The sequence below is a fragment of the Pleuronectes platessa genome, chromosome 20 (assembly GCF_947347685.1).
Source record: "Pleuronectes platessa chromosome 20, fPlePla1.1, whole genome shotgun sequence".
Taxonomy (NCBI): Eukaryota; Metazoa; Chordata; class Actinopteri; order Pleuronectiformes; family Pleuronectidae; genus Pleuronectes; species Pleuronectes platessa.
This window is the reverse complement of record NC_070645.1, coordinates 9,330,724-9,356,836: the sequence shown is the minus strand read 5'-3', so window position 1 is coordinate 9,356,836 and position 26,113 is coordinate 9,330,724. Positions and strand designations below refer to the sequence as shown.

Sequence of the window (26,113 nt, the reverse complement as noted above, 5' to 3'; positions counted from 1 at the left end):
CACATGATGTCTGTGCAGAGGTCAATTGTATTTTAATCAAATGTTTTATTAAACACATCTTTATTAAATTAAGAATTGTTACGATTTCTTAAATTATTGTATTAAGAGATATCTTTTGCTGATAGATAAACTTCAGAATTTCCATTAACACGGTGCAACTTTGTGAACATTTTAAAGAAAAACATATTTGTACAAGCACAATATTTTCATTTGTCTCAAACATCCAGAGGGAATCGTTGATGGCACCACATATACAAATGTTTTAATGAGACTCAGCAGGATGACATGCTCCTCAGAGAACTGAGCCTTTTCATTAAACTTTAAATCAACTCTTTCCTCGTCTCAACAACAACCGTGTGTTTGTTGAATGTGAGACTTTCCCGCAGCACCTCCGGTCACTGCAACATCTTCTGACAGATTGGACGTGGCCCCAGAGGCACAAAGCACAAACAACTCAGCATTAGGAGCATGTGAGTCCAAATAGAGCTCATGACATCTTAATGATGACGCCAATTAGGAACCTTTGCTTTCCTTTTTTCTCTCTTGCTTTCCTGTAGAGATCAGCTCCAGTATGAACTGTAGGAACCTTTGCTCTGAGACGTCTCCACAATGCAGTGGCGGGATTGAACAGAGTTTATTTACTTTTTGCTACTGCACTAGAATACGTTTTGCATGCATCGAGGACAATTTCCTTTTGCTCCAATGTTACATCCTCACACTTGCTACCTCTGCCTTGTCAGGATTATGCAGAAACTACAGAGGGGATTACCAGGAAACCAGTATGTGGTACGAGTTGGGAAACAACACATTGACTCAAGATCGTTTTTTTTCACTATCAACATTTTCACTGAGCTGTCACAGAAGATTCATCGATCTTTACTTCATGTCATGTTCAGGGGACTGATATTTATGAGTGTGTACTTTGGTGTAGATCCGAATAAAGATCCATGAAACCTTGGTGGAGATACACTTACTGAGTACCATTCTATTTCTGTGCATTTAGAAGTAACAGGGGGGGAATTAGTCCAAAAACTATGATTCACTTTTACTCAGGTAGAACATTCAATGTGGCTAATTTATCTTGAGCTGAGCATGTTTGATTTCTTCCTCCACAACTTCCTCGACCAAATCCCTTTACTGTTCTTACTCTGAATGAATGAATTAGCACCCAGGACCCAAAGCTGACCTATAACCCAGATCATGACTTGTGACATCTGACTTTCTGTGGGCGTGCATGACTCTATCGTCTCTGCAACTCTTTCCTCTGCAAAGGTCACATGTCTGCGAGTGTGTGCACACGGTTTGATATTTACTTACAAAGGGCCCGTCTCTGCAGCACTCTGAGTCGGGTGTGAGAGGACAGTGAGACCGATACTCATCTAAAAGAAGGAAATCTTCAAAATGAAAGTTGCGTCCGAGAAGTTCAGAAGATCCGGTTTCCCTTCCCTCACTGTGCTGATTCACAGACCTGACAGTAACAAGTGTAGGGGGGGGGGGGGGGGGGGGGGTTGCTAAGTGATTGTTTCCTTTCTGTGAAACGCCTTAACATCTAATTCATCTCCATCTCATGGAAAACAATGGAGGCGTAAATACCAGCTGAGTTTTTCTCCTGCTGTTTCACATGTAGTAACGACACACCAGGTAATAATCTAAATCACTTTATTAATTTAAGTTAGGTAGAGACACTAAACATTGGAACCACATTTGCTCTGCTATGGAGCAGTCTTCAGAAGATTACAAAAAAAAAGAGGCGAATGTCATACTGTCAAAAATAAAATGAAGAGGTAGAGAATTTAGGCTTTTCCCCGTGACTGAAGGAATGACGCCCATTGGAATGTCGTTGAAATTCAAAAACTCTCGTCGTCCCAAACAAAAGGTATATAAAATATTTATAAATCAAATATGGTGGAGACAGTCGTTTCGGGGGGGGGGGAAGGGGGAACTTGGGGTATTCACAACATTTAAACATTTACATTTCACTTTAACTGTACAAGGTGGACGATGGACAGGAGTGTTAAAGTGTTACTTTGGAAAGGATAATAGAAAGCTAGTGTCTTTTAATATATTTCCCTCGACCACACATCAGTATGGGGACAGCGGAGTTACAGCCTTTGTCAGGTTATCTTCTCACTCAAATAATATCGGTAACATAAATGTACAATATAAACAACCACAGATCTGGAAAAATTAAGACGAATGAGAGAGATGAGAATTTATTTCCTCTCGGGTTCTCCCAAAGTGGTACATATTCTGAATGCGTCAGACATGCTTGTTGGACATCAGCTCCCTTTTACTGGAGAGGTTGGTCGTTGAAGACCTGAAATAACGAGGACCTCTGACAGAGCCACGGGTGAGTCTCCTGTGAAGGCTTCACTCAGCCACAGTCTGGCCATTTAATGTCCCATTTGGAATGACTTCATTTTTAAACATATGCTATGTGTCGGTAACTTAAGGAACAAAAACATGGTAAAGTTTAATTGTGAAATTATTATTTTACTTAATCTTTTTTAATGGCACAGGCTATAATCAGCTGTAAAACTGGTTTCGTGACTGAGGGGAGAAAGAGCCTGTGTGTGTGTGTGTGTGTGTGTGTGTGTGTGTGTGTGGTGATGGCGGTGGTGTGGGGGGGGGTAGTTTGACTTGCTGCATTGAAAGAAAACAACTGAAATTACAGTGCATGTCTACAAAAATAAAATAGAAGTGAAAAAACTAAAGATTCTTACTGTTTGTACAGTAACATACTGTATATTTCCACAATGACTCTAGAAAAAGGCTGGTGACTACATTATGTAAATAGTTAATTATTGGATATCTTTTCTGTATGATTTCAAAACTAGTGACATAGTATATAGATGTTGGTTTCTTTAAACAAACTTAAAAAAAAAAAAAGACAGAACAAAGTCAAATAAATCCTTTGTGTAGTACACAGCTTTCTTTGTTCCAGAGGAACAATGTGGTAAACCTTTGCATTTGCTCAATGCAAGTGCACCAGTCTAGATTCAGTCTTTTTCTTCTTCCTTCCCCCATTTTCATCCTCAGTGGTTGTTTCCTCATGCCTGCACGTGCATGTGCCCCTGTTCGTTTTTGCAAACAGCGCCCCCTAGATTCCATTCTTCGCCTCATTGTTGTTCATGGCCTCCTTTCTTTGAGCTAGGAAGGGGTACATGCACTTGTCGGCGCCGAGGAACCGGTACATGCACACGATGGCCTCGAAGGGCAGGATGCTGCAAGGGAGGGCAGAGGTTAGGGTCAGATTAGTGACACAGATAGAAAAACACATGCTATTTACTGAGGGAGCAAACAGGACGAGGTAAAGAGGGGACGTCAGACTGTCGGAGGCTGCTCACCTTTTCATGAAGTTGACCATATAGACGATACGAGGTGTACAGATCATGTGCTGATCGGTGAGGATGGCCCTCATGACCTGCTTCACGCAGAACTCTGGCTTCAGGGGAGGGAGGAAAGGCTCAATCTCCTTCCTGAAAAGAGAGAAAGGTACCATTCTTATATTTTCTTTTACTAAAATAGGTGTTCTGATTTTCAGGTTGATAGGAAGACCATGAGTGGAAAAACTACACGACGGATTAGATCACAACTTGGAGGAAGGATGTTGCATTTTGTGGATTTCTCAGAAAATAATACAGTAATCTTGTTTAGGGGACTGATATTTATATGTGCAATTTGGAGCAGATCCTATTAAAAATCTGGATCTAGTGAATTTAAATATGGTTTCATAAGGGGACACACGCTGTTCTGGTTATCACTTTGGAATTCACTTTTAAAGAGTGACAATTGCAACAAGCTTTGGCCAATTATGAGAAAGGTGATAATGGTGAAACAGGATGTGAACAGTAACAGTAATTGCTCCGAGTGCTTGGACAGTAAAGCCGCCCGCTGACTGTAGCCGTCAAACAAAGTGAAGGCTATTAGAGAAGCCGGGGAGGGAGGGGGGGAAGGGGGCAGGTGCACCTGTTGGGGAGGTTCTCCTCTCATGGGAAAGTCGCTCTCTTTGTCTAAGCAGATCGCTGACCAGAGGAGTTTATAATACTGTATGCGTGTGTGTGTGTGTGTGTGCGTGTCACAAAAACACAAACCGTCAGCTGCTGCTTTGAAGTTCAAAAGGTGTTTGTGAGGCAATTTCATGTGGTGAAAATTACAGATGACAAACTCCGGCCAGGTGCAGAGAAACAGCCGGGAGTAGAGACAATGACACCAGGCAGCGGTGAAAGGAGAACCTACCTTATCCTGCAGCCCTTGAACATCCCGGTGTCGACCAGGTACGGGCACACCAGCGTCATCTTGATGCCGTCCTTCTCCGAGGCCTTCAGCTCGTGGCTCAGCGACTCGTGGAACCCAATGGCACCGAACTTACTGGCACAGTAATCCTGAGGGATGATGGCGAGAGAGAGAGAGAGAGAGAGAACAGGTTAATCCTGTAAAGCTCTGCCCCAGCCTGCGCCCAGGAACCACAGAGAACATTAGCGCACAAGCCCCGTGGGCACAGAGGTCTCTCCTTGCCGTTAATGACACGGCCACAAAAACCCCGAGCGAGCCCGTCCGATGTTCTACTGTTTCATTAGCATTCTTCTCCTGTGCATCAGGAGGCAGCTCAGCTTGGAGGGAAGGGTTTGATGTGGTTAGTTGTGGAAATAATCTTTAAAAAAAAAAGTAGGGCTGAGCAAACACAGATGCACGTCAATAAACACGGGGAGGATAAAGAGATGAACTGTGCCCACATGACAACTGAGGGCTTTGGTTCCCTGAAATTAATGTGCTCATCTGAAACCATTCAAGGAATCTCTGCGAGGCATAATCGCTTCACAAAAACTGACTGCACTTCATTCCCTTTGAAGGAGACTTCATCATTATGGATGAATGTTTTGACAAAACAGCACATGTGCAGCTATAAAAACAAAGGGCGGGGGATTAGTTGTCTCTGCCGATCGTCTGGAACTTTCTCTGAAATGAAGCCTTCTAGTGGAGCTACCCGTTTACTCGCTCTGTGGTTATAGAGATAAATGAGCCCAGTAATATGCATTCAAATAAAAACAATCTGTGGTGGGGAAGAGTATTAATAAAAAAAAAAAAAATTTAAACTATAGGAAGGGAAAGCAAACATTTATCCGATGAAAGCTGCTGTGAGCTGAATACTGAGCGAGCATCAAGTTGCTCACAAAGCAGTGATGAAGATGTCTCTGTCCCTCGGGGAGCTGTCAGCTCGTTCTGGCCCTGGGGCCAGAGCCCATTAGGGGCCCCACACCCCCACTGCTGCAGATAGAGGAAACTATAAGAGGCTCCCCAATGCTCATCTGTGTCCCTTAATTTAACGGGTGGAGGGACAACCAGAGAAAAGGGGCCTAACCTCCCCCCGGCTCAGTGTGCAAGCTGGCATGCCGACGCTTTGAGAAAAAAAGCACTGGTTTTGGATGGTGGGAACGATGGGATGTGTATGTGTTGTTGTGTATGATACTAACCTCGATTCCAGCTGTGCTGAATAAACCCAGAGAGCTGGCAACCGTCACAATATGACCATGATTCAGCTCCAGCATCTTGGGGAGAAACGCCTTGGTGGTCTGGGGGAAGGACAGAAGGCCAAAGGGAAAAAAGAGGAAGGTTAGTTCACTTGTGCAGTTTGTCTGTGCCAAAGCCCTTTGATCGTCTCTCCCTCCCTCTTGTTCTCTTTCTTCGTTTCGGCCTCTTCTCCATGGTGATTCAGAGAGAGGCGTTTGAATGAGAATTCATAACAGACACCAAAAAAAACTGAGCGCTGGAGGTGAAGCATTTAATAGTTTAAAGACGACACAGGTTTTTCTCTTTGTGGCAGGTGTGAATAAGAGAAGGAAGAGGGGGATGAGGGTTTTCCCCTGTACAGGTAGCCACTGATCGGGTGTGTGGTGTGTGCGCTGCGGTACAATCTGTTCTTTTCCCACACAGATCTGGTGCCCGTCGTCGGGCCTGGCTCTAAAGAGCCGGTGACAACACCAATCATAGGCCTCCGTTCACTCAGCACTTCCAACAATACAGTTCAGCCTATCGTCTGCCCCGAGCAGCAGTCAGCCGAACAATCTGTGGCGAGACGGGGCCCGAGATGAAAGGGTTTCACCGGAGCGCCACGTGAGAGCCAGAGTGGTTCCACCCGCCTGTCCAATGGGAGTTGGCGAGGTGGTGAGAAGAGCAACACCGGGGAGGACATGCAGAGAAAAGACACTCAGCGGTTGCAGCTGATTAACCTATGGATCTATTCCTCAAGTCGGCCTGTCTGCTGACTCTGGAGCTGCCCTGGACACAGCATGAGCCAATCAGCAGGTGTGACATGTGACGGCCGTGATAGGAACTGACCAATCACTCTCCCACTAGGAGGTCTACAAACAACCGGCAGGCCTTTTGTTGGGAGCTGAGCCGGAGCTATTCAAGTCAGATGTGCGCTGCCATAGTGAGGACCAATACACACAGGCTGCACCGCTTTCTTAATGTCAGAGGTTAGAAAAACACAGAGGGCACCTTTTAAATTACAACGCTGAAAGAATAAACGGATAAATTGAGAATGAATCATTGCCCAGTTTGCAGGGTGCGATGTGAAAAATTGAACTTTTTCCAATGGTAACACTGGAAAATTGGGGTCAGCTTTTGTTCCTTCTGATAGTTTCTAGTGATTTTGTGGTTCTGTACATGAAAGGGCAACAGTGGTCGTTACAGTGTGGACGCTCTGCCAGAGAAATGATTCAGCCTCCTTTGTAAACATTTGCTGGAGGGGGAGCACAGAGCCAGAGAGGGAGAGCCCGGTACCAGGTAGTACAGCCACGAAACCACTGGCAGGGGAGGAAAAGCCTCATTAAAACTGCACCCAGAGATTAACTGCATCGGACCTACGGACTTCCAGTGCAACCTCTGTCGCTCTGCTGGTTTTGTGCGGTAAATAAAAACTCTTACGCAATAAGTCAAATCCACGAGGAGGAAGCGTGGTTTAAAGGCGGATGACTTCATCGCGTTGGAGTTTCGTTCTATAACCAGGTACAGTATAACTGATCTGACTCGGCTCCAAACATCTGCTCTTTTTCCTGGACATACATTTCGAATTTGCTGCAATATTCAGCTCATCAAATGACGGGGCCCAAGGAGAGGTAGCGGGAGGCCTCAGCGAGCCAGAATGGCAGTGGGATGGGGGAGAGAGAGAGTTGCGTGCAAATGAAGCATTAACTTAAGATATGCCCGTACCTGTTCGGAGCCAAGGTTTCCCACTCCCACAGCAACGTGCAGAGCGCAGGGAACAACTCGACTTGGCGCAGCACACTGCGACCGAAGCCAACACTTAGATGCAACCGGACAGGTTTGCTGAGTGGTCTGAAAATAACTGGAGCTGATGGAGGAGAGGACCGATTCCCGGTGACCGCGGACGTGGCTCAACGTGTCCGACCGTCCCGTCCCTCTCCCACCCTCCGACGATGTCCTGCTTCTCATGGCAGCTCTGGCATGTGGGTATGACCTCCTCTGACCTCTCAGACACAAAATGTGTGAAGGCAACCAGGGGCTCGTGTCTTACATCAAGAGCGGCTGTAATTGGGTCTCAACGCTTCCTTGTTCCGCTAAATTACCCGCTGACACAGCCGGGCCTCCTTGGCCTATGTGGGGGTGCCCTGCCCGCTGCACCCCCTAATTGGTGTGTGCCCCCAGGAGCATTTAAGCCACACAAAGCTCCTTGCAGCTGGGGTGTCAGGCTGTATTAGTGCTAGCGTCTGACCAACAGGAATATGAACAAAATATTGGCCTTTGCGTCGGACCAGATGGCCATTTAATTGGGCTGACTTCTCCCTGAACAAGAGAACGAGGGAGGGAGAGAGAAAAATGCCTGGTCTGATCCTGCAACAGATCATGGAATTTGAGTGGGTTGGGTTTAGTGGTCGTCAGGGATGATGGATGCAGATTGGTCATGTTGCGGTGGCCATGCTATGGTCGGGCGAGACACCACTACAGTCGATTACATCCCCCCCCTCCAACGACTGCAACTAGCATCCAATTTACCTCGAATGCAACATCAGTAGTCGAGGGAGGAAGTGGCGTCAATACGGGACGAACCCTAAAAAAATCCCAGGATCCAATGTAATGACTCATCAAACTAAATAGACGCAAAAATCATTCATGTTGGGTGTTTCAGAACATTTATGGTTTCAGTCATTCGGTCATGTCGTTCACTTCCCCCCCCCGAACGACTCTTTGAAAAAGGCTTCACTGATTAAAGTCCTCAGGCATCAGACCTTGGCCACGAGGACTCCGGCTTGTGATTGTTTTACTTGAGAAGCTTGTGATTCTTTTCGTTGCTTTGTAAGACTCAATTATTCTGTAAATAATTGATATGAATATATCTGATAAAAGTTGATTGGGATAAATAGTAAAACATCACAAGAACCTAACTCCTAAAGCTAAATTTCCATTTAGAAAGTTAGCTTTTTTAGCCAGACAATTGACTATGTGATTTGATTTTCCTGTTTAATGAATTCTATCCCAATTTGAATTGAATTAAATCGCTCGTATAAACTATTTAGTTAACTGGTCATTCTAGCCTTTCAAACTTCAAAAGGATTTGATTTTCTTCTCAACCCAATGGTAGGAAACCAAATATCTTAATGTACTGCCATAAGACATCATGGGCTCTGTGAAATCGTAATGGGCATTTTCACAATGGAAAAATGAGGAAGAAGTCTGAATCCCATCCCTTGCAGTATAAAAGGTATGTGCTCAGGATGAGACCCAATACAGGAGTGGTCATGGCTCACTCCACTCGGGGGGGGGGGGGTGTACAGGTGCGCTGGGCCTGAGGAGGGGCCCATATAAAACCAGTCAAGTAGGACCCTTCTGCCTGGCTGCCCCCTTTCTCTGGATACAGCAGGAATGTGGCCTTCGGAACTTGGCTCCTGTCGCCTGGCATCTTGTCAAGTTGATCCGCAGACAAGAAACCAATTGTCAGATAAAGTGGGTCAGCAGTAGTTTACCATTACCCTCTCGCCTTGCCTGCCTTCCTTCCTCTCTCCTCTCCCGTTGCTCTTTTCCCGCCATGTCACCGCCGCGGCGCTGCGCTGCGCTTTTCGTGTCTTCGCGCGCAAGAGAGGTGGGACCTCGACGCGGAGGATGAACTAATGCTCATTGTTCTTCCACCACCTGTTGGGTAACCAGCTCAAGATGCTGAGGAGGATTTCCTCTCATGTCATTCCACTGAGACGCACATAAATCCCCCCCCACACACTCTGGTGGAAATGACATCCTCGCATGACTCAAAACTGAGACCCATCAAAAATTGCCAGCTGGACTAATCAGAGCATCAGACAAATTCAATGTGATGACCCCCCCCCCCACCACCGTCTCATAAAAACCCAAAGGGAGCGAGAGACTGAATCATAATTGTTCTCTGTGTGTGTGTGTGTGTGTGTGTGTGTGTGTGGCAGAGCTGGCCTCCATGACTACAATGCAGCTGCACCCACTGCTCCAAATCAGATTGGGAGGAGTCAGAGGGGCCTGTGGAAGGAGGACAGAAGAAGTGTGGGGTCTGAGACACACAGACACACACGATTATCCCCCTTTCCTGCTCATGTCAATCCCTGCCGTATTCCCAAATGAAAACTTACACAGAATACAAATCTTTTCTCCTCCTTCCTCTGGACTCTGACTTTGCTTATTTGTGCGTTTCAGATGTCAGAGGCTTTGAACCTGCTGTAATGTTGCGTTTGAGAAACTTCAACTTTTGGGAAATGTCATTATCTGGATGGGATTAAAGCTGGGCGGCGGCTGAGGTTTTTTTGCAACTTGACAGATCTTCTCTGATGTCTCCCTTAATGGCTAAAGTCAAATTGATGTTTTGCCAGAACGTGACACTGGACAAGCTGAATAAGATCAACACACTGAAGAGAATGAATCTCCAGCTTTGCACGTCCACTGCTGATGAATATAAATGTGTGTAATGAAAGCTTAACAACAGCAGGAGGAGTGGTGAAGAAAGAAAACTTGCAGACCCGCTTCTGTAAATGTAATCTTTGTCTAACGGTTTAAAAAACATCCTGCATTCATTAAGTAAAAAGTCTTTAAAGCATCAAAACCCAATGAACAGTGTTTAAACTTCACTTCAAGGCCTGAACTGAGGCTATTTGTCAATTCATAAACCACAATTAAACAATAAAAACCTGCGGTAAAAAAAAGGTTTGTGTGAAAGCACCACCTGCATGCAGTGTGAGACTGTCCATGTTTGTGTAGGACAGGGAAGTGGACAGGTCCCTGTTAGTCTAAGCTCTATTCATGTAGCTTGTGTCTTTAATGAACCACATCCTCCATACTGGCTGTCGCCATTCATTAAGTGCTTCTTTCATCTGCCTCACCCCCCTCTACGCTCCTAAAGAAACCACGCTCGCCACAGAATATGGGCGAACACAAACACAGACCTCCATTAAGAAATCCCAAATCTGCCACCCAGCCACTGGTCCCTGACTCCAAATCCTGGGTGTAAAAGAACATGGGGATGGCCAGCAGAGAGGCGCGTCAGGGGCTGAATGGAGCGTCCATTAAAAAAAAAAAAGAGGAAGAAACACACAACCTGAGTGACTGACAACACAAGAGATTTGCATGCTCAATTAGTGAGCCTCACAATCACCGCGGTTCATGGTATCATCGTGAATGCACAGGGAGCCCCGCAGCCAAGGTCTCAATATGAACATCATCCGCCTCACTTGATGCGTTGCTTAACGTGTTGTGACCAAGATGAAATGGTCAATTCAGAGGGATGCAAATGGGCCGAGGACACAAATCCCAAATCTTAAAAACTCACTCCTCAACAGACCTGTAAACCAGTGTGTGCCAAAACCACTATAACAGGTGTCGCAGCCAAGCAACGCAATCGATTCTTATTACTGGGGGTTTTTCTTTCTTGGAGTTGAGGGGCTTAAATGCCTAACAACCGACTCTCAATCCCACCGATGACGTTGCTCTTCAATTGACTCCTAAATGCTGTGGCAACCAGCGTCTCTACACTCCTCCTAAATGGGCTGTTTTAGCCCCTGGCCTGGTTTTACAACACTGCAGCGTACGCTTATCTCAAGTGCAACACATTCACTCCATCAAGTCCTCATGGCCTTTCAGATAAGTATTCACACTGGGGGGGAGGGGGAAACGCCAGGGAAACGGAGCCAGAGTAAAAATCTGATACACAACAAATCACTCCCTGCCAACGAAATGTGGTGAGCGGTGGATGAGAGACAGACCCAAACCACGTACAGGAGACCCCCCACCCCACCCCCCTCTACTCTCTCTGCTTCATTGACGGACGTTTGATTTGTGTGGCAAAAAGAGAGGAGACGGAAGGGCTGACATACCAGGGGGATCATCAGTGATCTGGAGCTGCCAAGGAGCAGCAACGGCATGAGACTTTCAGGGAGCCAAACACGTGACTTTCCTCTGGCAGAATTAAACAAAGCCGAGCTGGAGTATGAACACACCAGCCAACTATTTATGGTCATATTTCCACAATACTTGGGGAACACACACACACACACACACACACACAGATCTGATACCTGAATTTGTTTGGCACACACAGGGATGAGATTGTGAACTGGGTGGAAACATTCCTGTGAACCTGGCCTCCAAGCAAACACAGAGGGATGATCAAACCATCACACTTTCATCCCCAGCATGCACAGGCAGCTCTCCTCTTATTTTTACTCCTGGTGCTTGAACTCACCCAGAAGTGTGCGTGGCAGTTGACCACCAAGGTGCGCTCGATCAGCTCGTCGGGGCACTCCAGCAGGTGGTGGCCGGAGACGACGCCGGCGTTGTTGATGAGCATGTCCACCTCGCCCACATCTCGACGCACCTTCTCGGCTGTGGAGTACACGCTCTCCCGCTTCCCAACGTCACACACGTAGGTGTAGACCTGCGGCTTGAAGGGGGGGACCTCCTCCACACCACCGACGGGTCCTGCAGGGATGGAGAGACAGATGCGATCAATGGAAGAAGTTATTGGAAGGGATCAATCTGGATTTTTTAAAACATATGGTTATATTTGCACAATCATTAATTGTTCAGGGTCTGGTGCACACTTTTGCAGACCATTTTAACAAAACAGAATACTGTGCATGACTTTTAAGCGATGTCGCCCACCGTGCGTAAAACCTGCACCCATCCAAAACACTGTAAATACACAATAAAAGCCCCACTCACCGTCTTTCGTACTGGGAGCGTCCAGTTCGTTGTAAATCTGCCGCACCATCTCCGCCGTTTCCTCGTTGCTCTGGCTGTTTATGTCCCACAACACGAGGATCGCTCGTCTCCGGGCGAACTCCTTGGCGAAGAGCCGCCCGAGGCCGCTGCCGGCGCCGGTGATCACGCACACCTGTCCCGCCACGCTCTTCTCCTTGGGCCGCACCACCCACTTGGCCCCGGCGGTCACAAAAGCCCAGAGCACTTTGAGGATGACCACGAAGAACTCCGCGATGATGATCATCATCTTTTCACCGAGGTCTCGGATCAATTCAACCCGAGAAAAAAAAAAAAAAAAAAAAAGAGCAGCGAGGAGAGCCGGTGCGCGGAAGGGTGGGGGGAAGAGAGAGAGAGAGCTTCACCTCCTGCAACCTGTTTGCGGCGGAGAAGTGCGGTTAAACTTGGATCGCGGCTTCACGCAGGGAAACGCAAACGTGTCGCGAGACGGCACCGCAGCATGCAGAGTGGACGGGAGGAGTGGAGATGCTGCCCAGTCAGAGTCCAGTCGCCCCTAAGACGCGCGGCTGCAGCCACAGAGTGAACACGAGTAGCTGCTGTGAACTGTGCCTCCTACTTCCTCTGCTGCTCCTTCACTCATCTCATCCTCAGCCGCATCTCCCTCGCTATTTATTCAGTCCACCCATCAGCGCTGGGCCCAATAGGACTGAGACATGCGCGCCGGGTGCATTCATCACACTCGGAGGTGATGTAACCTGCAGGATTTTACCTAACACTGCTGTTTTCACCAAAGTCAGTGGAAGATCAGAGACATTGAGTTTTTTTTTTCTTTCACATGTTAAAGCTGCTGCTTCTTCTTTCTGCTTTGGATTTTGATCTATAATAAAAGATGTTTATCATCAGAAAACGTGCCATGTGTCAGATTATAATTAAATTCCACTGGTTTTGATTCCTTTCATGTGTGATCTTTATTTTTTTTAATAATAGATAGGATTTGGGATTAGGATTTTAGGAACATTTAAATTATTAGATTACACAAGTACAATTAGCAAAAATCAGGGGAATTTTTCATGGAAGAAAATCTAAATTTTGTCATTTGACTTGATAACTTACTTTATTTAAATTGGAAATCTAAAACACTTAACATATTTTTTAATGGTAATGATCCAGTCTTCTCTTACGTGTGTGTGTGCATCTCGGCAGCCTTTGTGCAAGGCTTTGCCCATGTTTGGTGTTTGGGGGAAGGTCAGACTTTTGCAGGTCCTTTACTTATGTGAGCTAAGGTGCCCACATGTGATGATTGTTCTATTATTCAGGTAAAGACACTGCATTTAAAAAGAAAGAAAATGGTCCAGCATTTAAAGCTGCATGTAGAAAATGTTTTAGTTTAAGTAAAAGTAGAGATGAGAGTATATTTACAAATAGGAGAAATATTCAGGTAAAGTAAAAAGTAGAGGGAAAACAGTGCTTTTACTTCACTTTGACTCAAAATAGCTTAAGGCTCTCAGACTTTGAATCGAAGCCAGTCCATCAACACACTGTGTTATGGTTGTATAACCTCGCTGAGCATCACCCTGTCTGGGTTTTACAACCTGAAGGTGTTTTCTCTTCTCTCCTCAGACCCTGCAGAGAAAAACTTTACCTCCACACGCTCCTTAAATTCTGGGGCTTTGAAACGACACGTGTGCGCCCCCTATTGGCTCAATCAGCGCAGTACCATCATGGACAAGTGAAGGTTTTACGCAACAAATGTGCATTAAAAACAATCTTATTATCGAATAAGAAAATTTACGTAAGATTAACGGAAGTAAACTTCAACTTTACGGTAATGTTGAACTAGTCAAGCCACTTTTTAAAAGGTAAAACAAAATAAAAACTTACCGAGAAGGTGACGCTGTACGTTTTAAGGCAATATGTCCAACAACATACTATAGTGATCTGACGCCATGAATTTTATAATATAATATAGTGACTTTTAGATTATATCGCTGAGCTTGTGTTTAGCTCGCTGAAGCGTCACATTCGAAGCAGGCATCTGGACGGACAGCCCAGCCACGGGGTCCTCAATCCTATGTCGCGGACATGCGCATAGGGAAATTCCTCTTTCTCGGTGGACGCAATGGCGGACGCAGAGTGAGTGTTTGCTGCTGAACAGAAATCTAATCACATCCGCTGTTAGAATGTCCATCTTTGTCCATTTCACATTCTGGATGATTAGTTTAGTTTCCCGGCATCATGCTTATGGCGGTATTGTTAAGGATTGTGGAATTTTTACTGATATTATGGCGATTTCGTGTGAAGCCGGATAGTCAGAGTACAACATGGCTGTCGGTGTAGCCCCCGTGCTAATTAGAAGAGGCTAGTTTCAATGCTAATGATGAGAACCAAGGTAGGCGCTTAACGTTAAATGTGTAATATGTGTTTGTAATTATGTTTATTCATGTCAGCTAATGTTCGGAGTTGTTAACAAAGCCTGCATGCAAGCCGGCTAGTCACGAGCTAACATGCTAGCAGCTACATTCGGAAGAAATGGTTTCTCGTTATTAATTAAATAACGTGAGTCTACGTTATAATTGTGTGCTTAAGGAAGAGTCATGACGTTTTCCTTGTCTTCCACAGAAAAAAAGTGCCGGCCGTCCCGGAGAGCCTTGTGAAAAGGCGAAAGGCCTTCGCCACCATGAAGGCCATGCGTGTCAAGAAGATGCTGGCTGAGAAAAAAGTAGGTCCGAAGATGTGAGACATTATCTCTTCTAAGACTTTGTGTTTCACTTGTATGCGTTTAATCAGCAACTCATCCATCAGTCCCGGTCTCACTGAATATGGGTACGTGTGTCCACAGGCCCGCAAGGTGACCAGGAAGCTGATCTACAAGCGGGCTGAGAAGTACCACAAGGAGTACAGGTCTATGTTCAGGCGTGAGGTTCGTCTGGGCCGTACTGCCCGCAAAGTGGGAAACTACTATGTCCCAGCTGAGCCCAAACTGGCCTTCGTCATGAGGATCAGAGGGTGAGTTGAGTTCAATAGTTGGGAACACAACTGTCCCTGCGTAGCACAATGTTGTTGGCAACATTTACATGGATTACTATTTAAAACTGATTGATTCAAATATCAAACTTCAGGTTTTTGATCACATGGCGCTGTCCACACTTAGTCAGGTTTCCTTGTCTATTAAATCTATAGCAAAGTTATTCCTGAGCCCTATTGCCTATATGTTAAAGTTGGCAGCATTTATTGCTGGCGTTCTAAAGACTGTATAAAACTCTTAACCTGCATGTGTATCAGTCAGGACATATTTGCAAATTTTAGTGTCCAGAACATTTATTCAGTATCTCCTCAATGTAGTTAAACATAGCAATCCATGTAAATGTTGTGCTTCAGCCTCATGTGGTTCATGATGCACACTTTTTTCCCCGTCTTATCGACTATGGTGAGAAACATTCTGTAAACTAAGCCAGTTTTGTCTGAAACCACACAATTCTGTTATTTGACCAAACTTTTGGACTCTGAACTAGAATCACGCTAATCACACTTCATGTGTTTTTCCAGTATCAATGGTGTCAGCCCCAAGGTCCGCAAGGTTCTGCAGCTGCTCCGTCTGCGCCAGATCTTCAACGGTGTGTTCGTCAAGCTGAACAAGGCTTCAATCAACATGCTGAGGATCGCCGAGCCATACATTGCTTGGGGGTAAGACATTGTCTCTTAAATACACATGACTACATGTTTTTGCTTTGGTCAAATCTGATCCGTTTTGAGTAATCACACTAGAATTACGATTAAACACAAGGGATATGGATAAAAGCACAGATTGTCTGGAATGTGGTTAATGATGCTCAACAACTTTTTTCCCCATCTTATCGACCCTGGTGAATTTCAACTGAAAATAAGCCAATTTAGTCTGAAACCACATTCCATGACTTTAATAGATACTTAACAATGTGCAGTATTTACGTCACATTTGGTGAAATATTCAGGGCATCTATTGTCTTAATGGAGCAAATCATGAGAAGCAAATTTTTATTTGCAATCTTTGTCTTTCAAAGCTCATTCATCCAATCTCATTGAGGGTTGGGTGTGTATGCTCATCCCTCTGACACAGCTTTATATTTTCATAAAATGTTACGCAGCTGGTCAGTTACACTTTGTAAATGTAGTACAATGTACAATTATTCCTTTTCTTGATTTGAATTCATTTTAAAGTATTTGTGATCCACTTTTACCCTCAGATATCCCAACCTGAAGTCTGTGCGTGAGCTCATCTACAAACGTGGTCATGGCAGAATGAGGAAACAGCGCATCGCCCTCACAGACAACGCTCTGGTGGAGAAGGCTCTCGGTATGAAATTGTTAAACATTTTAGAAAACCTGATCATCATGATATGTTATATAAGTGTAGATTTCATAGAATGGAAAAGGGTTGATAATGGACTTGTCCATCAATGCTTATCAAAGACTAAGCCATCATGCTTTACGTGTACACAGGGTGAACTGTTGCATATCAAGGGACTTGCACACACTGACGTGTACAATAGACTAGGGCTCAGCTACATGTGGTTAATGATGCACACTTTTTTCCCCGTCTTATCGACTATGGTGAGAAACATTCTGTAAACTAAGCCAGTTTTGTCTGAAACCACATGTCAGTCTGACCTTACATTGGGATTTTTTTTTATATTAAATTTTAAAAGTAGCTAAATGAGTCCCTGCAGTTTGGGTGAGAAGCACAATCACTTAACCAGCAGTCCGCCCTAATGTCTAATATTATACTAGTTTTTAATTTTTTTCCTTATCAAGACAGGGTAGTTGAGTAAAGAGTTCAGTTACACATTAACACTTTTATTTCCCATCAGGCAAATATGGCATCATCTGCGTCGAGGACCTCATCCATGAGATTTACACAGTTGGCAAGAACTTCAAGCCCGCCAACAACTTCCTGTGGCCATTCAAACTGTCCTCACCCCGTGGTGGTATGAACAAGAAGACCACACACTTTGTGGAGGGAGGAGACGCCGGCAACAGGGAGGATCAAATCAACAGAATGATCAGGAGGATGAACTAAAGATGTGGTGAGTTCAAGTAACATGTCTAGGTGTTGAAAGTTGCAATGTCTTAAGATGTGGTTAATGATGCATAATCTTTTTTCCCCATCTTATCGACTATGGTGAAAACCTTGCTGAAATTAAGCCAAATATGTCTGAAACCACATCCTAGGCCATTAAGCATCAGTTCACTACAAATGCTGATGAGAAGTTTTCCATATAAATGAAACTACTTTATTTCATGTTAAGATTAAAATGGTGTCTTTTTCTCTTTTCAGGTTTTCAAAGGACTCATTGTACAATAAAAACGTTGAGAAAATCCAGTTTTGTCAGTGTGTTTTCCATTCCATGTATCAAGCATATTTTTTATTTCGTATCCTTACCGTATTAAATTTGGTGTTTAACAGCATTGGCTTGTTTTTTTCAAGTTCATCATGAAATGACAAGTGATGAGATGCAAATAAAATGAGCATTGGTTTAGCATTGCTTATACAAATGTTGTGATTGGAGATACAGTGATGGAATTGAATGGTTCTTTTTTGGGAAAGACTTGTCTTCCATATGAACTAAATTTGACTTCAGTCTTTTTGAATAACAAAGAATATCAAGTGGCTGGAAGGAGTTCTACAAAAAAGCCAACATGGACAAATAATATTCATTCACTAATTAACTGATAAGGACATTTCGTGGTCTACTTTATAAGATAAACGTGTGGTGCTGTATTATGGTAGAACCGTGCACCGGTGACCACTTGAATTAAACATGTGCGCCAGCCTCCATCTTCAGTAACGTTTCCATGTCCACTGGTAATGTAATGAGCCCTGTCACCATAGTAACCTGGCGTCGCAGCCGCACCAGTGATGATCAGACTCCTCCGTTATAATGACCGCGTTATCCTCCACTTCCGCCCAATAACGGAATTATAATGACTCTATGGCGGCTCCCAGCATGATGACGTTCCAGGTGAACTCCTCTCTACCCACCACCGAGGCTCTAGCCGCCCTGCGGGGCTCGAGCAGCTGCGGCCCTGACGTCTCGGCCGGACACCTCGCGTACCGGAGCCTCGGGATGGGAGCGGGCGGAGGACGAGCCGCCTTCAGACAGAAGCTCCACATGAGGCGGACACTTCCTGTCACGCAGCCGCTGAGCAGTGAGTAAACATGCTACATGTATGTGCTACACTACCTGCAGCTAGCTAACATGTGAGTGAGGACCACTCTTCATGTGTGTTGTAGAGTGCGTAGATGAGGAGTCCTTCATCGGGGGCCTCATGTTCGGAGGGTAAGATGTTTATTATAATACTTTATAAACCTGATGATAAAAAGGTGTCATCAGTGAACCTGCTCATTGGTGGTGGCGGTGGATTTGTCTGCACGAGCACAAGACAACATAACTACATCTTATAGGAGATAAAACAGCAGATCATCCTTCCTATAATACATCTCCCAGTATGACTTCATTTATTGATCTTTCAATCTTCATGTGTAATTTTACAGGGCTGTGATACCGTTGTATACCAGTAAGGGTCGCTGTAATCAGCAGGCTGTACAAGAAATGTAATTGTAGTTGAGTTGTGTCAGTAGTTTAATACTTTCAATAACACTCGGTTATTTGATCAGAATCAGCCTAATATGTTTGTTTACACATACTAGAACTGTGACTCTGGTGTAGTTGTGCTCAGACATGCAAATTAACAGACTAAAATAAACTAGCAGAGTAAAGAACTACTGTGTGCATCATATACGTTTATGATATTTTTTGTGGGAATCAAGCTGTTTTAATCTGTGCTTGTGTGACTAACAGTTTCACTTTTAAATGTACGAGCAGGTCGCCTAACATGACCAAAGAGTCCGAGAATAACGATCCAGAGGACGTCTGTGGGAGACACTTTCTCTTTGATAACAAATGTAAGAACTGCAGATTAGGAGTTTTCCTTTTCACTGTTACATTTATAAAGAATTATTCTTTTTCATATTTTTACATCCCACTTTATGGGATAACATTGAATTTAGGCTTGTGCGTGTCTGTGTCTTGTAACCTGACAGCCACTAGGTGGAGTTGTAACCATACACAAAATACGCAGGTCCCATTGCAGTGACATCACCTTTCAGATATGACAACTTTTCAGTCAGAATCAACAGTTCTTATCAAAGCAAAATATGTTTCTAAATTGTTTTAATTCATAAAACTTAAAACAAAAAATAATTGTCCATTATAGTTCTGAATTGTTAAATCTAAACTAATTTCAGGTGCCAGGTTCGAGAGAACCAGATCCGTGATCCCTCCCCTGCTGAGAGACTACCATAGACCGGGCACCCTGCACCCCCTCAGCCTCTCCAAGGAGCTTTCCCACAGCCACGCCGGGCCGCCCTTCACTCTGGGGTAACCAGCACATTCACGTCACTCAGTCCTGGAGTTGTCGCTGTACCACTTCAAAGCATATTTCTGGAGACAGCTGCACAGATTAAACCAATTATACTGAGCCACTGTTTCATAGATGACAATTAACAAGAAGGGGAAGGGGAAGGAAACGGCTGCCAGATGCAATTAATATTTGGACTCGCATCATTTATTTGTCACAAAGAAGATTTCAAGCTTTTAATGTTCAACATTGTGGTATTATTGAGTGCATGATCATCGCTATAATATCACAATTATGTATCACTATTAGTCATCCATTTGTGGGAATGTTCCATTTTGAGGAAACCTAAGCTTTGATAATGATGGAAATTTGCCTTCACTCTCACATGATACTTAAATCTATGAAAGCAATGGTGGGAAAACATACTTCTTGTCTTTTCACATGAAATTTGTGTCTTTCTTAAACCTCAATCTAAACTAGATTTGGCCCAACAGTCCCCATGAGGAACCCCTAGTAAAAATCTACTAGATCCCCATTTTAATTTGGATCTGCAGCAAATTGCACAAACTTCTAAATATCAGTCACCTCAATGCGTCTGAGCCTTTTAATCCAATTCCATTAATTATTATCTGAGAAAACAAGGAGAATGTGGATAAAAAGTCCTATCTCACTATGTTTGGAATCCACCGCGCCCAAATCAATGGATCCTTCCATCAGGTTTCCCGGTAATAAATCCAGTCGTTTTTTGCATAATCCTGCTAAGACACAGGCTGACGAAACATAACCTCCTTTGGCAGAAATAATAAAATTAGACTAATGGCAAAGTTTCATATGCCCATAAATTATCCTCACCTCTGCTTTCCAGCTACCCTGAAAGATACGAGCTGAACCCGAGTCCAGCCATCCTCCTTCCCTCCACTTTATTCCTCAATGGCAGAAACCCCTTCTCAGTTGAAAACTGTAAACTCAGCAGGTATATCCCACCTTTAAACCTATATCACTCCATGCCAATCAATAGTTCTCTCATTTAGTTCTCACAGCTATGCTTCTTCCATTGTCCTCTTGTCCTGCAGGCCTAAGGTGAACTATCCATCCTACAACAACATATTGACTGTTAGAGACAATCACACAAGTGAGTTATTCCAGAACTTGGACGGTGGGGCCACGGTTTTAAGTACAAGGTTTTTCCGTACTCTGGTATTTGTCGTGGTCTTAACACGTCAGCTCTGAACTCGCGGCCTGTGTTGCGAGTGAATAGGAAAGTGTAACCTTCAACCTGTACAGGTGTTTGTGATATTGATTTAGTGGCAGCAAACATGTCATTTTAATGGATTTTCCTTCGTCAAACAAAGAAGCACAGATCCAGGGCCTCTCTGTTGTCAGTGCAGGGTACCTTGTCGGCCGCGGCATATAACTGAGGTGGACAAGGGGTCATACGGAGAAAGGGAGTGTTCCCTGTTGACAAGTGGAGTCATGGTTCTTATTTCAACAGTTTGCTCCAGTTTCTTTTCAGGGCTTTTTCTAGGTGCTGCCATTTTCCTTTCTAGCTTTACTCAATTTCATTAAATGGACCAGTCACACTTTGGTTTGTTAAGCAAACTGTGATGAAGCCGAACAAAGTATCCAAGACTTTACTGCTCATTGATATATATTTAATCGATACCACAAGGAGATGTAGAAATAGAGAAGCAGGACAGTCAGAGGCGGGGTGTTAAACATTGAAATGAAACATAGATTTTTTCAAACAGGGCTGTAAACCATAATTGTGGGAAATGTCCCTCTATACAGTGTGTTATTTCCAAAGAGTAGTATTTTCATTCAGTTCTCATCCTAACGTCTGCTTTTCTCCCTGACTGTTTCTTCTCCCTTTCTCGTCCTCGCCACACAGGCCAGTCCTTTCCAGACCCGGTGGTCGGCGCCTCTCGCTCTTTTATCCAGAGGATATCTGAGCTGTCCTCTCTGGAGGCCGAGTCGGCAAGACAAGAAAAGCTCAAGAAAATGAGGAAACTGAGAAAACCTCCATCCTGACAATCACCTTTGTCCCAGTCGCACCGGTCAAGGATTAAAACCATTGAGTCTGTGCCAACAACATCGGAACAAAATAAAACGTTGAGGGAACCGTGTTCATTTCAATGGCTCGTTCTGACAGCTTGTTTATCCTCGGTGATTTTAGTTTCCTGCTTGTCATGGCTGCTCTTCACGTTTTGGGATTCCTGACTGCAGCTTCTCTGTTCTAGTGACCACACGTAGTATTTACTGAGGCAAACTGCAGCATTGGGCGGACAATAAATAATAAATCCCTTTCCCGTTATGACTCACAGTACTCAGTAGTTTACCACTCAACAATCCACAATTTTACTTTAGCTCTTTAATGGCTTGTAATGGCTGTTACGTAATACTGCCATATTTCTCGCTGTATCATCAGTAGGTTGCAGATGCTGTCCGGCTGGGATCTCATTACAACAGTGTTTTGATGATTGCCGTTATATACCAGTTACAAGTTGTTCAGCAAGTTGGACATCTATGTATATATTAGATAGTTTAGCAAAACTATTATTGTGCCTTGTAATACGTCTTCCTGCAATTAAACATTTATTTTTCATATCTCAATAACTTGATCTCTTCTGTGACCCATTCTTTTTCTTCCTACTGAACACAGGCTAATAAAGGGAGCTTCATACGCCACACATCGACCGCCACAGTCCCCAAAGTGCCAAACGAAACATAATCTGAATTCCATAATCTACGAGACAGACACAAAACTGTGCCCCCAGATCCCAGAATGTGGTACTTTCCCACATAATGCATTGTTTTGTGGCTGTATAGAGGGCAGCTAGCGTCTGTGAGGAGTCTTGTCCATTGTGTTCGACAAAGACAACAGTCAGAGCAGTTGTCGTTTTGTTTAGACAGAAATGAGGACGTCATTAGCCGCTGTTATTTGAAGATGTTGCAGACGCCGCCTGAGGCCGTGGGTCTGATACACACCAGGACACGGGGAGGACACGTCTCTGACAGCACGTGTGGGTCAGATAAACAAAGTCTCCTCTCAACCCTCTTATCAACTTTCACCTTCTTAATCCATCATTTTAATAACAAGTCTTTTCAAATTTAACTCAGCATGTTGTATGCAAATATGAAATGCAGAACATGACATATTTCCAAAATGAACTTGTTGCAGCTCCACCGTGTGTTATCTCTCCTCTACAGTCATTTTCAGCTTTACCCAGTACTAATCAGAACGGCTTGGGAACACAGAACACGTCCTGGATGGTGCACATCAGTGTCATTTGAAGGATGACAGAATCCTGCAGTCTGAGATCATTTAGAACGATGGCAGGCGGGCCTCAACGTGACAGATTGAGGCTTTTTTGAGGAAGTGAAACGCTTTCAAGTGAGAGATGTGGGTTTTTTTATTTCATTATTTTTGTGACATCTCTATTTGATAAACAAAGAGGAGACAGATAAGAATATTCAAGGGAGGATAGTCAACAAAGACTGACAACTGGGATCAGGATTCACATAGGATTGAGCTTTTTGGCCACAGTTGACACTTTGAAACTCAGGTGTCGACTGTGTTTGATTTAAATGAGTGTAGTCCTCATATTAAATGGAAGAGTGTAGACAGTGTTTGTCTCCCTTCGTCCCTCTGTGCGGATCCTAAGGTGTGCATTTCAGGGATGCACAGTGACCTAGAAAACCCGGAGCCATCCCACGTATTCATGCCCGGTGAAGGGGCTGTGTTCACGCTCAGATGGAGGCCTGGTCTCTTGCAGGGATTTTAGCGTCCTTTTCAAGTGGATTGAAACAAAATGACCTGGAACAAACAGTCAACAATGAGGTCTTTAATAAGAGCCGTGCTGGGGCCTGCCAACAAGTGGTTTATCGTTTCACTGCAAGTTGACGCAACTGTGAACCAGGACAGAACCAGACCAAGAGGACAGCAATGGTTCTATTCAGCCAGTTTCTACAGGTTTTAGAGATGTTGAGGCAAAAATACTAAATTGATTTATGATAACTTTTAAAGTACAAACAGCTTCAGGTGTACTTTTCTTTAGTTATTTTGCGACCTCAATCCAGGATGTAGTATTAAATGTTGTCTTTTCAATAGAGAGTATGAGTATTTCCTGAAACACTGCTATACAGAAGAATAGCCTGGTTGTTTTACTGTTTCACCTGACTTGATATTGTGCCAGTTGACTCCATCAGCAGGGATCGAAGAATGTAGCCTGTCTGCCAAATTATTACTTTGCCAACACCTCAAATCAAAACCGCCCTAAATATATTTGGGTCGGCATTAGGGTAAAAGAGAGTTTTTGGCCCGAGGATAAAGATCAGTATTCGATTACCTTCAAAAATTCACTATTTTGATAAGTTAGCTGTAAACTGCGCCAGAAGCTAAGTCCAAATATGTTACTGGGAACACAAAAAAACCACCAGCAATTGACCACGGTACTAACAGGAAAGAAAAAGGATAAAATAAATATAACAGACATTTTTTGAAGTGATTAAAATGTGTTGACTATGTTGACAGAGGAGGTTGGAGATGTTGGTTGCTGACAAACCATACAGAACAGTTAAAAACAATTATAAAATCTTGAATCTTGCGTCATTAGCATAGAATTGATGAGGGATATGGAAATAAAAAAGGACCTAGGATGGAGCCTTGGGGTACACCACAGGAGGAGGATGAAAGTTATCCGCAAAGGATCCTTATGCACACCTCCCAATCATGAGTGAACCTGGTTCTTGGAACTGCTTGTTATGTTGAAGTATTGGCTACTTTTAGTGAGCATGATACTACTGGAGTTTGTAGATGATTACCTAGTATACTAGGCAAATAGCTAGTAGGCCAGCTGTCTCCCTATGTGTCACATCTTTGTGCTAAGTTGTGCTAATGTGCTGCATCTTTAGCCATTGTGTATGGGACAAGAATGGCAGTGGCATCAATCTTCTCTGTTAACTCCCAGCAATAAAGAGAAAAAGTGTATTTCTCAAGATTTCCAGCCACCCTTTGACACTGATTAGCGTAGCATTGCTAAACTGGCTGCAGTACAATCTTGATCAGTTAAGCGATATCTCTCTACATGTCTAAAGAATCATATTCTCTGTTTGCAGAGAAATATAAAATCCAATAAAAATTCTTAGTTTATCAAGGCCATAACTCTGCGACTGATTCTTCCTCCTCTGTTGTGAAACCAGTTCAGGGTCTAAAAAGGTTAAAAGATCCTAAAAGATAGTTACACAGTGATCAAAACAAATGCTAGACGAGTATAAAGGCTGCATGAGTCAACAGGAACTCAATGGTAATCTCTGTGTATTCAAGTAGTGCACTCAGAGGTCAAAAACCACGTAAGAGTGTTTGCATACACATTTTTAGAAGGTATCCTGTATTTTCTGATCTTTATTCCTTTAACCTAAAAAATACCTGTAATTACCAGTTAAGAGTGAGATGTGACATTTTCTCATACAAATACACAAGCCAAAGCATTCCTGAGAAATTCTGCAATATGATTCTCAGATTCAGTCCTTAATACATAGCTTTGCATTTTATTTGTACAATTGGTAACAAACACACACACACACACACACACACACACACACACACACACACACACACGAGAGGCCTAACCTTTCCACTACTTGCTGACATGTCACAACAGAATTAATGAAAGCCCCAGTGATAGATGCAGCATCTCCCCTGCAGTCATTATCATTACCTGAAGTTTCATCTCTGTCAAAGACCGAGGTCAGTCCCACTCCCCTCCCACACATCCTCCTTCATCCGCCTGCTGCTGCCTCTAATATCCTCATTGATTTACATACATATGGAACTACATGCCAGGACAGGTGACCGATGAGGGGACAATTATCAGCGATGATGTCAGGTTTCGGGCGGAGGAAAAACTTCTATCAATATAAATGTCTTTGTTGTCATTACTTTGGCACAGCCCCGAGGCCGGCCGACCTGCAGGGCTGCTGCCAGGCTGCCTTCAGTCCTGGAGAAGCTATCGTGCATAAACTATCACTCAGTAATGGCCTGTAATGAATGGAGCGTCATTAGTGGGATGTACAAGGTGACTCGTCATAATAGACGCTCAAGAAGAGGTGAGGCTGTTAAGTCCTATGGTGCAGATGAGACACTGCCACTTACGTGTAGTTATCTGTCTTATTTAAGGAAATTCATCTGGATTCACCTGATCCGCCTCATAAACCTCCACCTTGAGAATGGGACCTGACGGAAGCTAAGTCAAACATCCACCTTCTCTTTAAATAATGACTCATGACGCTCGCTGTCCTCGTCATTCATTAAAAAACAAGATTAAAGACTCACAGACTATGAAATGCCACCAAATGGACAAATGCACACATAGACGTATAATTGTATGAACACTCCCCAGAACACACACACTCACACACACACACACACACACACACACACAACCACACACCTCCTCCCAAATGTTCAGATATAGCAGTGGAGGGTGGAAGTCGGAGACAGCTGAGCTATAAATTTAAATGG

At 44.0% G+C, this 26,113-nt stretch overlaps 3 protein-coding genes and 4 non-coding genes across 9 annotated transcripts; 6 read left to right on the top strand and 1 right to left on the bottom strand.

Annotated features, from left to right (window-relative positions):
• Nucleotides 1–1,642: 1,642 nt before the first annotated feature.
• On the bottom strand, nucleotides 1,643–14,230 carry rdh10a (retinol dehydrogenase 10a). 3 transcript variants are annotated; one of them, XM_053412565.1, is made up of 7 exons: nucleotides 14,077–14,230; nucleotides 12,199–13,072; nucleotides 11,720–11,955; nucleotides 5,475–5,573; nucleotides 4,240–4,385; nucleotides 3,348–3,479; nucleotides 1,643–3,224 (listed from the first exon to the last, which is right to left on the bottom strand). In XM_053412565.1, the coding sequence occupies exons 2-7, from the start codon at nucleotides 12,482–12,484 to the stop codon at nucleotides 3,101–3,103; spliced, it is 1,023 nt and encodes a 340-aa protein (XP_053268540.1). In that variant the 5' UTR covers nucleotides 12,485–13,072; nucleotides 14,077–14,230; the 3' UTR covers nucleotides 1,643–3,100. The 3 variants fall into 3 exon arrangements, with proteins under 3 accessions (XP_053268540.1, XP_053268541.1, XP_053268539.1); XM_053412566.1 differs by having other exon boundaries at nucleotides 12,199–12,609; XM_053412564.1 differs by having other exon boundaries at nucleotides 12,199–14,230.
• A 37-nt stretch (nucleotides 14,231–14,267) lies between these two features.
• rpl7 (ribosomal protein L7) lies at nucleotides 14,268–17,554 on the top strand. Its single transcript, XM_053412567.1, has 7 exons — nucleotides 14,268–14,328; nucleotides 14,815–14,914; nucleotides 15,035–15,201; nucleotides 15,742–15,879; nucleotides 16,419–16,528; nucleotides 17,043–17,258; nucleotides 17,510–17,554. Exons 1-6 carry the CDS (start codon nucleotides 14,315–14,317, stop codon nucleotides 17,249–17,251), a joined length of 738 nt encoding a protein of 245 aa, XP_053268542.1. The 5' UTR covers nucleotides 14,268–14,314; the 3' UTR covers nucleotides 17,252–17,258; nucleotides 17,510–17,554.
• On the top strand, nucleotides 15,577–15,669 carry LOC128426234 (small nucleolar SNORD12/SNORD106). The gene has a single exon (XR_008333248.1). It is a non-coding gene; the product is annotated as a small nucleolar SNORD12/SNORD106 (small nucleolar RNA).
• Nucleotides 16,009–16,103, top strand: LOC128426232 (small nucleolar SNORD12/SNORD106). The gene has a single exon (XR_008333246.1). It is a non-coding gene; the product is annotated as a small nucleolar SNORD12/SNORD106 (small nucleolar RNA).
• Nucleotides 16,740–16,832, top strand: LOC128426233 (small nucleolar SNORD12/SNORD106). Its single transcript, XR_008333247.1, has one exon. It is a non-coding gene; the product is annotated as a small nucleolar SNORD12/SNORD106 (small nucleolar RNA).
• Nucleotides 17,306–17,399, top strand: LOC128426231 (small nucleolar SNORD12/SNORD106). Its single transcript, XR_008333245.1, has one exon. It is a non-coding gene; the product is annotated as a small nucleolar SNORD12/SNORD106 (small nucleolar RNA).
• A 740-nt stretch (nucleotides 17,555–18,294) lies between the features above and the next one.
• si:ch211-171b20.3 (uncharacterized) lies at nucleotides 18,295–22,168 on the top strand. The gene is made up of 6 exons (XM_053412563.1): nucleotides 18,295–18,512; nucleotides 19,059–19,138; nucleotides 19,481–19,613; nucleotides 20,459–20,566; nucleotides 20,667–20,725; nucleotides 21,482–22,168. Exons 1-6 carry the CDS (start codon nucleotides 18,454–18,456, stop codon nucleotides 21,619–21,621), a joined length of 579 nt encoding a protein of 192 aa, XP_053268538.1. The 5' UTR covers nucleotides 18,295–18,453; the 3' UTR covers nucleotides 21,622–22,168.
• Nucleotides 22,169–26,113: the final 3,945 nt, after the last annotated feature.

Excerpts from the sequence above, each read along its gene's own strand:
- rpl7 (XM_053412567.1), top strand. Across the intron at positions 15,202-15,741 it reads TTCGTCATGAGGATCAGAGG|TATCAATGGTGTCAGCCCCA; the intron begins GTGAGTTGAGTT and ends GTGTTTTTCCAG. Across the intron at positions 16,529-17,042 it reads TCTGGTGGAGAAGGCTCTCG|GCAAATATGGCATCATCTGC; the intron begins GTATGAAATTGT and ends ATTTCCCATCAG.
- si:ch211-171b20.3 (XM_053412563.1), top strand. The coding sequence starts at position 18,454 with ATGTGTGTTGTAGAGTGCGTAGATGAGGAGTCCTTCATCGGGGGCCTC. Across the intron at positions 18,513-19,058 it reads GGGGGCCTCATGTTCGGAGG|GTCGCCTAACATGACCAAAG; the intron begins GTAAGATGTTTA and ends ATGTACGAGCAG. Across the intron at positions 19,139-19,480 it reads CTTTCTCTTTGATAACAAAT|GTGCCAGGTTCGAGAGAACC; the intron begins GTAAGAACTGCA and ends AACTAATTTCAG.
- rdh10a (XM_053412564.1), bottom strand. The coding sequence starts at position 12,484 with ATGATGATCATCATCGCGGAGTTCTTCGTGGTCATCCTCAAAGTGCTC. Across the intron at positions 11,956-12,198 it reads CGCTCCCAGTACGAAAGACG|GACCCGTCGGTGGTGTGGAG; the intron begins GTGAGTGGGGCT and ends CCATCCCTGCAG. Across the intron at positions 3,225-3,347 it reads ATGGTCAACTTCATGAAAAG|CATCCTGCCCTTCGAGGCCA; the intron begins GTGAGCAGCCTC and ends CCTCCCTTGCAG.